This window comes from Arctopsyche grandis, unplaced genomic scaffold (genome assembly GCF_051622035.1).
Source record: "Arctopsyche grandis isolate Sample6627 unplaced genomic scaffold, ASM5162203v2 HiC_scaffold_16, whole genome shotgun sequence".
Taxonomy (NCBI): Eukaryota; Metazoa; Arthropoda; class Insecta; order Trichoptera; family Hydropsychidae; genus Arctopsyche; species Arctopsyche grandis.
The window spans coordinates 1-12,677 of record NW_027518424.1 but is presented as its reverse complement, the minus strand read 5'-3'; the positions used below and the strand labels follow the sequence as shown (position 1 = coordinate 12,677).

The 12,677-nt window shown below is 32.3% G+C and overlaps 1 protein-coding gene across 1 annotated transcript; it reads left to right on the top strand.

The window, feature by feature from the left end:
- The first annotated feature begins 6,228 nt into the window (after positions 1-6,228).
- LOC143921870 (NFX1-type zinc finger-containing protein 1-like) lies at positions 6,229-12,483 on the top strand. The gene is made up of 10 exons (XM_077445190.1): positions 6,229-6,379; positions 6,582-6,677; positions 7,983-8,069; positions 8,317-8,418; positions 8,500-8,586; positions 8,754-9,391; positions 10,461-10,720; positions 10,788-11,004; positions 11,186-11,350; positions 11,432-12,483. The coding sequence occupies exons 1-10, from the start codon at positions 6,328-6,330 to the stop codon at positions 12,389-12,391; spliced, it is 2,664 nt and encodes an 887-aa protein (XP_077301316.1). The 5' UTR covers positions 6,229-6,327; the 3' UTR covers positions 12,392-12,483.
- The last annotated feature ends 194 nt before the right edge of the window (positions 12,484-12,677 follow it).

Here is a 12,677-nt window from a genome sequence, read left to right as displayed (position 1 = left end):
TTATTATTACGAAATTATGTTCACAATACATCTTATATCTATTTTAATAGTTACTGATCTACTGATCATTTTCTATTTTACAATTTAATTTAATTTGGTTAGCAATCACAGTATTATATTATTCTAATGTTAATCTAAAGCATAATAGGAAAAAGAGCTCAAAGACCTATTTACAATCCTTATAAATGTTCATAATACATCTAATACATAATATTAATTAAAGACTCTCTAAAGTCGATGACCTAAAGCAGATTGTGTTTAGGTAATCTGTGTTTATACCTGAAGGGTATAGACATTTTGTTATAATCACCGAGACTCTTAACAAGTGTGTTAGTATGGTCATTAGTGATTCTGTCATAGAATCTACTGGTTAGTTTGTTAGTAATGTCTGTAACAAACGGAATATTATATATGGCATGCAGTTTTTTCAGGTTAGTATATATGGGTGTATTATAAATTATTTTTAGGGATTTATTTTGTATTACTTGGAGCTTGGAAAGGTTAGTATTTGAGGCGTTATTCCATACAGGTGATGCATAGGTTAATAATGGTAATATGAGCGCGCGATATAATTTTATTTTATTTAGCGCTGATAAAGAACTATGGCGATTCAATATTGGATATATTGAGGATATACCCCGCATCGCCTTGCATTTCGCTGCCTCAATGTGAGGTGCCCATCTCATTCTTTTATCGAACGTTACTCCTAAATATTTTATTACTGACTGCCATTTCAGACTTTCTCCAGAGGGGATTTTCAGATCTGAACTTGGCTTATGCTTTCTAACACTAAAGAATATGGCGTCTGTTTTGATTTGATTAATTTGAATTTTCCACTTAGTGAAGTGTTCAGTCATTGTTTTAATTGCGAATTCAAGATTTTTAAGAATAGTGTCTGGTTTTTTGCTACTTGTGAAGCAAGCGGTATCATCTGCATATAGGGCTATGTGACAGTTTTTTGGAATAGGTATGTCATTTATAGTCACCGGAGCCTGAGGGGGCCGTGTATTGTTCAAAGGTTGTAAATGCATTGTTAAAGGTTTGCCGAACAATTGATAGCACTGTAATTATCCTACCTCTAGACTCATTTATATATATGGAGAACAAGAGTGGGACAAGCAAGCTCCCCTGCGGAACGCCAGCTGTGACTATTTTTGGAGACGATAATTCATTATTTACGCTAACCTCTAGCTTTCTACGAGTTAGGTACGATTTGATGATGAGAATTAGGTAGTTTGGTATTTTGACAAACCGTGTCGAAGGCCTTTTCTATGTCGAGACATACCATTCCGGTACTTCTCTTCATATTAAATTTCTTCGTCACGTGTTCAGTTAGTCTTGTTAGTTGTTGGGACGTGGAATGTCCAGTGCGAAATCCAAATTGTTCATTTATTAATTTCTTATTTACGACTTTAAGTAAACGAGTGTAGATTATTTTTTCCAGAATTTTCGAAAGCGTGCAAGGTAAGCTAATGGGTCGATAATTGGCCGGGTTTTTTGAGCTTTTATCGGGCTTAAGTATGGGAATTACGTTGGCTGTTTTCCAGTATTCTGGGAAATACCCAGTTAGTAAACACGCGTTGAATATTTTAGATAGTGAGACTAAAGCTTTAAACGGAAGTTGTTTGATTATGATGTTATCTATTAAATCTCGCCCAGGTGCCTTTTTATTTTTTAAACTACGTATTATATTTTGGATTTAACACGGATGCACCAATTTTATATTTTTATTACTGTTAGTGGGAGTTTTTGTGATGATTTTAATGGACCGGTTGACTTTATTATGCGTTGGTATGTGATTGTAATGTTGTGTGAGTGTGTGATGTTTTTGGAAAGATTTTGATAATAGTTCTGCTTTGTCGCAATCACGCGTCACTGAGATTCCTGCATCATCTAACGGAGGAATCGAGTTTTTGTCCTGCGAATCGCTTTAGCTAATTTCCATAGAGAGCCATCAACTGAGCTTGATTTTTCTAATTTTTTAGACCAAGCTTCATTTTTGATTTCTTTGATTCTAATTTTAATTTGATATGTGAGCTTATTTATTAATGTTTTCAATGCTGGATTTTTTGATGTTTGCCAAATTTTACGGAGTTTATTTTTACTTTTAATTAGATTTGCAACAAAGTCAGTTATCTCTAGTTTGTGTTCAATGTATTGTGTCTTAGGTATGTGAAGGTGTTTGGATCGAGTTATTGATTCCGTCAGGTGTATTATGGAGCTGTCGATTTCTGTTTTGTTTGTGAGTGTGGTAGAAGTTAGAATAGTTTGGTCATTTATGTACGACTTGAACTCTCGCCAGTTAGCTCTCCCGTAATCCCAACTATGCTTGATGATTTCCTTGGGTTTCCCGTCGATTGAGAAGATTATCGGGAGATGATCAGACGACAGGGTTTGAAGGGCATTTGGTGTCGATATTTTTGGGCAGTTCTTGACAAGGACAAGATCTAGTGTGGATGGTTGTGAGTTATTTGTGGGATAGTGTGTGTATGTATCCGGATGAAGTAAGATTGTATCTGTTAGTTGAATGTATTTAAAAAGAGTTGTGCCTTGTTGGTCAGTGTTTACGCAACTCCATAACGGATGTTTGGCATTAGTCACCAGCTACCACTACCGAACTACCAATGTTAAATATTTTGTAAAGATCGGATGCCAATAATCGTTTTATTGGCATAGTTTGTTTGTTTTTTCTTAATGTTATTCAAAATGTACCTTTTATTGAATTGTTAAATAATCCGGAGCACTGAAAACCAACCTGGCCATATATGTACATACGGGTGCCATATATGTACATACATATGTAGTGGTTCGGTGATTATTTTGTAAAAAGCTATCTCGCGCAAGTCACGATCATGGATCATTTGGCACCCAAAAAACTCCATCAATCGAAAACTACCCACGAGAAATATTGTACTAACGAGAACTCGAGTGTCAGATGTTCCGTTTACCATATGTAGTAGGGAAATGAAAAAAATGCCGACTGGAAAATGTGAAAAAAGACGAAAAAATTATATTTTGAAAATTGCTATTTTTTTTTTCATTAACAATTTTATACGTTTGCAAGTCGTTTCAAGTTAGGGTCGAAGTCGGTAAGTTTTGAGGCGACTACACAGCCATGGTTTTTCCAAACTTTTTTAAGAGTGACAACACTGAAAAAATATGAGCATTGGTATTTTCTCTTCGGGGAGTACCCAACACGATTACTCATCATTGCAAAAATGCTTACAAAATGCATCTCAAACTGTGCAGGCATTAGTAATTTATTTTAAATGATACATTCTCACTAATTTGTAATGTTTTTACTTACATATTACATTATAATTGAAATTCATTAAGACATCAATAATTTACAAAATATTTAACAATTCTGATTGCTTTCATGGTGACAGGTTAAAAGTAATTGTAGTTAACTTATAGCTAATAGATACTAATAATCGAATGAATACAAACAAAACAAGTGTGTTGACGAATCTTCAAAAGCATCACCTCGGGATCTGGTCTAAATTAAATGCAATTTATAGTAATTTTGAATTTATTTTTGCAATAATTAATCATTTAAGACAGCCGTGATATCAATATTGATAGTTAAGACCCAAGTTTAGGCTCAATCTTAAAATCGCGCGTATTTTATATTTAAATAAGTAAAATGGCATATCACAAGTGGGGAAGAAAAATGCGAAAATCAACTTCTGTTTGTGTTTCATTAACAGATTTTGTTTTTGTTCAATGAGTGGGCCAAATAAATTCTCATGTAACCACGATAATTGTGCTTTGATCGAAGAATATATATGATATATTTTCATATGTACATATTAATTATCTACACCATATATTTTTCTGTGTCTCCCCCCATATTTTCTGGAAAAAAGTATATATTTAAAATATTATATATTATGTAAATTTTATAATTATAAATTTGAACATATATAATATATAAACGCAATATTTTTTTTAAACATAATAAATTGAAAGTAATGAATTGAAAGATAATTTTATTTAGTGTGATCCTTGTGCCTGATGTAAACTAGCGAGTTTATTTATATGTACATATCTGGCTCAAATTTGTTAGTGAAATACGGAAATCACCTCTTTTTACTTACCTCTTATACAGTTCACATGGTTTTCGTGTAAGTCGTAATTTTTTATCTCTCTTATCTCTTATCCGATCGTTTTCATACTTTGCCATATTGTACATTTTGGTCATCAATATACGTTAATGTTTCGTCTGCCATTACGTTGGAGATAAAATATCGTATACAATGCGTATCAAATATCCACAATTTTTTAAGAGGAGATTCATAACTCGACTAAATCTAGATTCGACGAGATAAGATGTAAGAAATGCAGTGAAATATAAACTTGCCTTCTCCCAAAACTGTGTAAATATAATATGAAAAATATACTCGCTATTTCAGTGCTAATATATATGTATTATAATAAAAAAATTCGGATGTGACCAACCTACGACTTTATCTATGAATTTGAGGAATATAATAAGGTGACAAAACAATATTCGATATTGAACCGTACAGACACATTCACACATACAGGCAGCATTATGAAATACTAATAGCTATGACAGCATTTTCGATACAAATTGAGCGCAAATGTATTGAGACTTGCACAAGACAAAAGATCTACTTCCGGTTGTTGGATTTTGTTAAATTTTTTTATTACTTAAAATCACTATCAGTATTATACACAATAAATAAATTTATAAATAAATAAATAAAAATCAAGAAGATTAAAATAATTTAAAAGGTCAAAATAAAATAATGTAATATTGTTTAAAAAAAAAATACTACTTCCGGTTTACGAATTCTGACCAAAACATTATCAGCTCTAAGTTAGTACATAAAGAATACAAATATAAAGTTTCAGCTTGATACGTTCAGGGGTGTGGACAGAGTAGTGGCCACAACATTTTTGACCTTTCTAAGAGGAAAAAATCCCACTTTCGGGTTATAAAATTTAATCATTTTTTTTATTTTCATCACATTGATACAATAATTTCACTTGAATTTTTTCGTGAAGAGCACACATGCTTAAGCGGTCGAAAAAAATAGTGGAAGAAAAATCGAACAAGAGTAAACTGTCACTTTCGGTTGACGGATGCTTACCAAATTTTATATACAACTTGATATTAAGCTTAAACTCGTAGATATGAAATTTCAGCTCAATAAATCAAAAGGTTTCTGAGAAAAACATAAAAATCACATCATACATACTATAATTTACGGGTAAACGGATTATTGCGCAAATTGCGATCGCGCGCACGACAATCGTTGCCGCAAAAATCGCGAATACGGAATATCTGTATAGCCAGCAAATAAGCGAAATAGCCAGCAGTTTGGCTTAATGGTACTAAATTTAAATTTCTTTAAATTATTAATTTTAAATATTAACTCTTAAAAAAAATAATTTTTTAAAAATATTTTTTTTTATAAAATTTATATATAAATTTTCTTGTTAAAAATAAAAATTAACTGAAATTAAAAAATAATTTAAAAATAATTTAATCTAAAATTAAAAATAAAAATAAACTGCTGGTTAGATTTGGGGGTTTTGTGACTCCAAATCGATCGTTTCTCTATCAGAGTTTGCCAATTTTATCTGATCATTGTTGAAACGGTTCCTGAAAATTGGTAATAGATCATTTTCTGTTGTCACAAGTCTGTGTGTATAATTTGTAGAAATTATGCACAGTAGTCTGAAATCTATAGACGTCTCTATAATTTCGTGTTTATTGTGTGTATACAAATTGTATTAATAATTGTGCACAAAATCTAAAAATAATCCATTGATGTCTCTATGATTATTATTTCTGTACTTGATTAATTATTATATTCTATGTATTCTGATTGTACTTGATTATTTATTGTACTTGATTCGGTACTTGATTAATTATTATATTCTATGTATTATTGTATTCTGACCTTTATCGTATACTCGTCACATTGGAGCGATCTGTAATGACGAGTGTACATTGATTGTAATAAATAAATCTGGCACTCGAGTTCTTGTTAGTGCAATATTTCGCGTGGGTAGTTTTCGATTGATTGCATTTTTGGGTTTTAATCACCGAACCACATATTTACATAGTCACAAGAAGCATTACTATTCTGAAAAATAATTTGATTTTGTGGAATTCCAAAATATCACCGACTGGAACCCCCCCCTCTTGTCCGGTCTGTTTACGTATGCGTACCACTATTTGAGTAGCACTGTAGTATTGCACCGATTGTTCGGGATTTTAGAAGCCGGTACTGCTATTGAACACCAGAATTTCAACAGCTTTATCCAACCAGTTGGTGCACGTTTCCGACCATGGAGGATGAACCTGGCCCAGGCCGAGAAAATCGTCGTCTCCGAACATTAGGTTTGTTCCATTCAAATTGACTTCCATATATTCAAAATAATTAAATTCATCTAATTTAATATGTGCGTAGTAGCAAACAAATTAATGGATAAAATAAACTACATATACTTTTCAAGTGGATTAGTTCCATCTAAAAAATCTAGGTTCAAATAATATGAAAAGGTCTCCGAGATCTTAAACACTGCTCTTTATATTTTCGTAGATTTGAATGACTCTGGTGGATATCCGAAAGCAAAAAACCTTGATGCCAATGCTGGATCATCACGTGGGAATCAACCAACAACCAACGCTCACCCAGGTCGGTCGTTGTTTTCAATATTTTAAGGATATAATAAGAGATGATCTATGTTTGTAATTCTGTACATTAACAGAGAGGGGACCCATGGAGTCAGAGTCGTTAAAATGTGCGATTCGAACTCCAACTTTGCATTTAAGTCGTATTTATTTATTTTTGCTTATCAATGTATGCGAATATTGAATTACTAATGTACACTTTAGTAATTCGAAACTACAATCATATACCAATACCCGATGTATGGATATTGGAGACCTTGTGTTTCTACATGACTATGTCTGTTTCTAATTACGGACATTAGAGACAATATTAACAAGCGTAAAGATTTCAAATCCCTATAAATTTGATGGAAAATGTCTCAATTATGTATTAAAAAAATTCAACTATTCAGAAATATGAAAGAAAATATTATATTAAATTATACCAAATATTAACAGTTCAAAATACCCCTTTTATAATTTAGATTTAAAAAATTGTTTGGTATTGTTTATTAAATCTCAATAGGATCAAACCAATACAGGGATCTCTCTGTGTCTTTTGTTACTGTATATACTATATAATATTTATATTAATGTATGTATTTGCTAATTTATGATTGTCACCAATCATGGTTATTTGAGTAGACACAGTTAATAAACATGCAAACATATGTAAATATTATAATATATTGTGCAATATGCTTACTCCATCAGTGAATAGCAAATTTGTAAAGAATTAATATAATGATGATTTTTGCTTATTTTTATAAAAAAAAAAACAAGGAATGTATTATTTGAATATATTTTTTTGCTCTCTTTCATGTATAAATATGTTAACGTTAAAATAAAATTTCCTTCTATCCGTGCGATACCTAATGTTTATATATTATCCGTTTGTTACAGACATTATTAACAAACTAACCAGTAGATTCTATGACAGAATCACTAATAACCATACTAACACACTTGTGAAGAGTCTCGGTGATTACAACAAAATGTCTATACCCTTCAGGTATAAACACAGATTACCTAAACACAATCTGCTTTAGGTCATCGACTTTAGAGAGTCTTTAATTAATATTATGTATTAGATGTATTATGAGCATTTATAAGAATTGTAAATAGGTTTTTGAACTCTTTTTCCTATTATGCTGTACATTAACATTAGAATAATATAATACTATGATTACTAACCAAATTAAATTAAATTGTAAAATAGAAAATGATCAGTAGATCAGTAGCTATTAAAATATATATAAGATGTATTGTGAACATAATTTCGTAATAATAAAAAGCATTTAAAAATAAAAAATAAATATATATTTTGCAGGGAAAAGGAGTGACTTTGGATTCTCAAGAGGAAACAGACGTGGTGGCTTATTGCATAGAAACCAACATTCTTCTAATCACTCTCCAAGTTAGCTTAAATTTTATATTTAATTTTATAGAGTGATTGTCTGGATAGCTCGATGATTCGATTTGTTTGGAGTTCAAACTTGAATACCTGTAGTAATTCATATCATGAATTTGATGTTTTAGTAGCTATTCAGGTGGATGAAAGTTATCATGTTATAATATAGAATGTCAATTTTACACATATAATTTGTATGTACATATGTATGTGTGTTTGCTTGAAATTTAATGTACAATTTTTTGCGTAATAGGAATGCCTTTCAACTTAGGAAGACCGAATACAACTTTGGAAAATCAAATACAAAGTGCTAGTTCATCCCATCAGCACAATAATCACCATCAGCATCCACCAGGTGAGATTTTTGTTGCAAATAATATTTAATTTAGTTCGGAAGCTCATTCAATTAAATAATATATGTTTATATATTTTGTAGGGAAAAGGAATGACTCTGATTTTTCAAGAGGAAACAGCCGTGGTGGCTTATTGCATAGAAACCAAAATTCTTCTAATCACTCTCCAAGTTAGATTATATTTAAATTCTTATAATTTTGCTGATATATTTTGCTATGCAATCATATTAATCTTAACAGAGTATGCAGTTGGTCTGTTTTGAATCATAACTAAGTTAGACTTTATGAATGTTATCTCCAAGTGTGACTAACTTATATATTTTATTATTTATTTTAGTTGTCACAAAAGAAAAAGGTCCTATGATCGCTCCAACAAAGCATCGTAAATTTCAGTCCAATCATCAAAATAACAAAGGCGGCTCCAACAATATGGATATGAGTCATGTGGTATTCGGATTCAAGCAGCTCCTTGATATGTCTTCTAAGGATGGATCAGAAATTCTTATGGTGTTCAGCCAACAGAATAGGAAGTTCGACAACACGTTGACGAAGGAGATAAAGCCGGATAATATTGTCCTTTTTATGAAATGCATATCTAAGGTGTGTGGAGTTATGTTTGACGAATCGAAAACGAACATTATGACTAAGTTGTGTGAGTCGAACTTTTTGAATACGTTTGAGAAATATATATTGAACTTACCTTATGCTACGACGGATATGAAGATGCAAAATAAATTGTTTTGGGACGATTGTGATGATTTTTGGAAAAACGTCTTCGCATTTTACGATTGCGTCATCAGTTCGACGCCGGACTTGGCTTTGGGCATATTGTCAAAGTTGATCGACTTCAGTAAAATCACTTTACAAAATTTAAAAGATCGACATAAAGTGAATTATCAAGAAGAACTGCTGCAGACGTTAGCCAACATTCAAATGCGACTGATTCCAATAAAGGAAGAGTTTGCTGAAAAATTGGTGATTTTCTTTTTAATTTATTATTTTTGATTAGTGTTTTTGAAATGCAGGAGAGTCGCCACAGTCTAATTTTGAACTACACAATTGTATAATTGGGACATCTCTATTACATTGTCTATTGATCAGTTTTGTATGTATGATCTGTTTATAATGACAGTGGCCTGTTTCGAGATAATTAGACTTTTGCATCTGTATATTTTAAAATAAATATAGGTAATGATTCAATCAAGTTTTATTTGAAATAAAGTCAAACAAACATTAAATTAGACTGTTATTATAATAAGTAAGTATTCTTCTTCTTCATGTGCCGGCAACTAGATGTCCCATTCTTATTTTGTCCTTTGCTGCTCGGAATAATGCTCGGGTGCTGAGGTCGTTCCACTGCCGAAGATTCTTTAGCCATGATGTTTTTTACCTGCCCCGACTGCGTTGGCCTACGATTTTCCCCTGGATTTTTAGGCGCAGGAGATCGTATTTTTCGTTCCGCATCACATGGCCGAAGTACTCCAATTTACGCCTTTTCACACTTCGACATGTTTTCCCATCAGGGCAAGCACCTCGGCATTGGTACGACGTGCCATCCATGAGATTCTCAGCATCCTTCTGTATGTCCAAATCTCAAATGCCTCTAGTTTCTTGCATGTGGCATCCGTCAGGGTCCATGCTTCTGTCCCATACAGAAAACGTAGCATCGTAGAAGTCTCAGTTGGAGTGCTATACTGAGATCACGTGTGGTTAGGACTTTTTTCATTTTCAAGAATGTATGCAGCTCTTGCTTGTTCCACTCTAACGTGAATTTCCTTTCCACTTTCCACACGTTTCACCCAGATAGCACCCAAGATATTTAAAACCATCCACGCTAACTTTCAAAGCTTCCTAAGGTTAAAATTTCCGACCAATTTCAATTTTAACAAAGTAACATTATCTTACTTTCTCAATTTTAAACCATTGTCATAATATATCTAGCACTTACATATGTATATATGTATGTACATTTAAGGAATTAAATATACATATATTAATATATGGATTATGCAATGTGTTTTAATATATATATTTTTTGTTTAAGCATTCTCGAAAGGGAGCTGATGAAGATTTAGAAGTGCCCAACGATTTTAGAAAAAGCCGAATCTGTCCCGATGTAACTGAAATTAGTACGAAAAACCACGTTTTTCTACGTCCGAATATAATTAATGGGGCATATAACAGTGTCGATCATTACTTAGATGTTCAATTTCGTTTAATGAGGGAGGACTTCATTCGTCCTATGAGGGAAGCCATAATGAGGTTCATATATGAACCTACACAGAGGAAATACAACGGGGGAAGGTTGTTTTTAGTAAATATCTAATTCTTGTGTTATATTTTGAATGGATCTTAAATTTTTCGTTTTTAGATTCTACCGCGAAGCAAAATTCAAGTATTTTGCCATTTCCAATAAGCGTGCCGGTTTATTGGTGGCTTTTGATGAAAATAGTCGTCGCAAGAATCCGAAAGCTTTTTATAAGAGATTTTTGTTCGGATCACTGTTGTGTTTTACGAAAGACAAATTTAAGACGTGCTTCTTCGGCACAATTGTCGAGAGCTCTGAAGTCTTACTGTCTCGAGGCATGGTGAGAATTTATAATTTATTTCATTATTTAATTCATTAAGGCTGTGTTGTTGTTAAAAAAAAACATGATTCCTACATTTTGCCACAATCTGACTTGGACAATTTTAAAAATTTAAACATAAATATTACTATTTTTACTGGATTGGTATTAAATCTAAGTACGTAATCGTGCATTTTTTAAGATAATTGTCGACTTGAAAAATGAAGATATCACCGGCGACCTTTTCACTGGAACATATGTAATGTTTGAAAGTGATGTTTTCTTCTCACAATATGGGCCTGTATTGGAAGCTCTACAACTAATCAACGACAATTTTCCACTGAAAGATTACATCGTATATATGCAGGTTTGTTTTAAAGAACTGAAAGTATATAAATATTTTTATTCATTGTTTGATTTATTGATTTATTAATTAATTAATGTGCAGATGCTGGAAACAGTTCCACGGCACGTTGATGGTGGATACAAAATACATGGTGAATTAATCAAAGATTTAAATGTGGATATAATCAACAACTTAGGCTGGCCATCAGCTGTTCAGCTCGGTTTGGACGATTATCAGTATAATACTTACCGCATGGCTTTATCCAGAGAATTTGTCACGATTCAAGGTCCGCCAGGGACTGGTAAAACATTCATAGGCCTTAAAATAGTCAACACACTATTGGAGAACGTACCATCATCCGAGAAACCGTTGCTAGTGATCTGTTTTACAAATCACGCGCTGGACCAGTTTCTCTGTGGTATATTACCGACCAATAAAAAAGTAGTGAGAATCGGTGGCCAATCTAAAAATGAACAGTTGGCCAAAAACTATAATCTGCATAATCTACGTAGACAGTATGGTCGTGCAAATCCTCACGCTCGCAATCTGTTAGAAGTTATCGACTTGATGAATAAGGTGCAGAATGCAATTTTGCACATTGAAGCCAATGATGGCATAGTCGATTTGAATCTGTTGAATGAATATTTGCCTAATAATAATATAAACGATTATCTACGTTCTTTTGAAAGCAAAGATTTCAAATCGCGTCTTGCAAATTGGCTTTTGATGAGCGATAACCGACTGGAAATATGGAAGTATCTTAACAAAGATGTATTCCAATGTTATCAAGATGTTATTGCAGTCAAACATTCAAAACACAACGATTGTCTAGAATTTGATGGCATGCGAAATATGTTAGCTGAAGATTTTGAAGACAATCAAACTCCTCAAGTGAGAGTGAAGTATGAAAAAATTTCGATGTATTCATTTGCCAAAGAAATTTATAAAATTGATAAAAAAATCGAAAATGACAAATTGAAGAATGATGAAAAACAGAAATTGAATAGTAATCGCAACTACATTTTATGTCAGTTATTTTGCTTGCAGGTGATTTGTACATGATTTAAAAAATTAAAATGTTTACGTTACAGTGTCACTGGGGTTCTCAATTATTCGTAGTTATCGAATATTCGAATACGGAATAAAAATTGATGAAATACTCGAATGTTCGTCATTTTTTTACAGCTCTCAGTATTGATTTATTTAAACAATTAGTGTAAATAAGTTATCAGTAAAATATTATTTAATTAAAATAATTATTAGTTGATTATAATTATAACACCACAGTGTGAAGAGGCGATTAGCACAGATCAGTTTGGGTGCAGACAAGGCTTGGGTACCCGAGAGG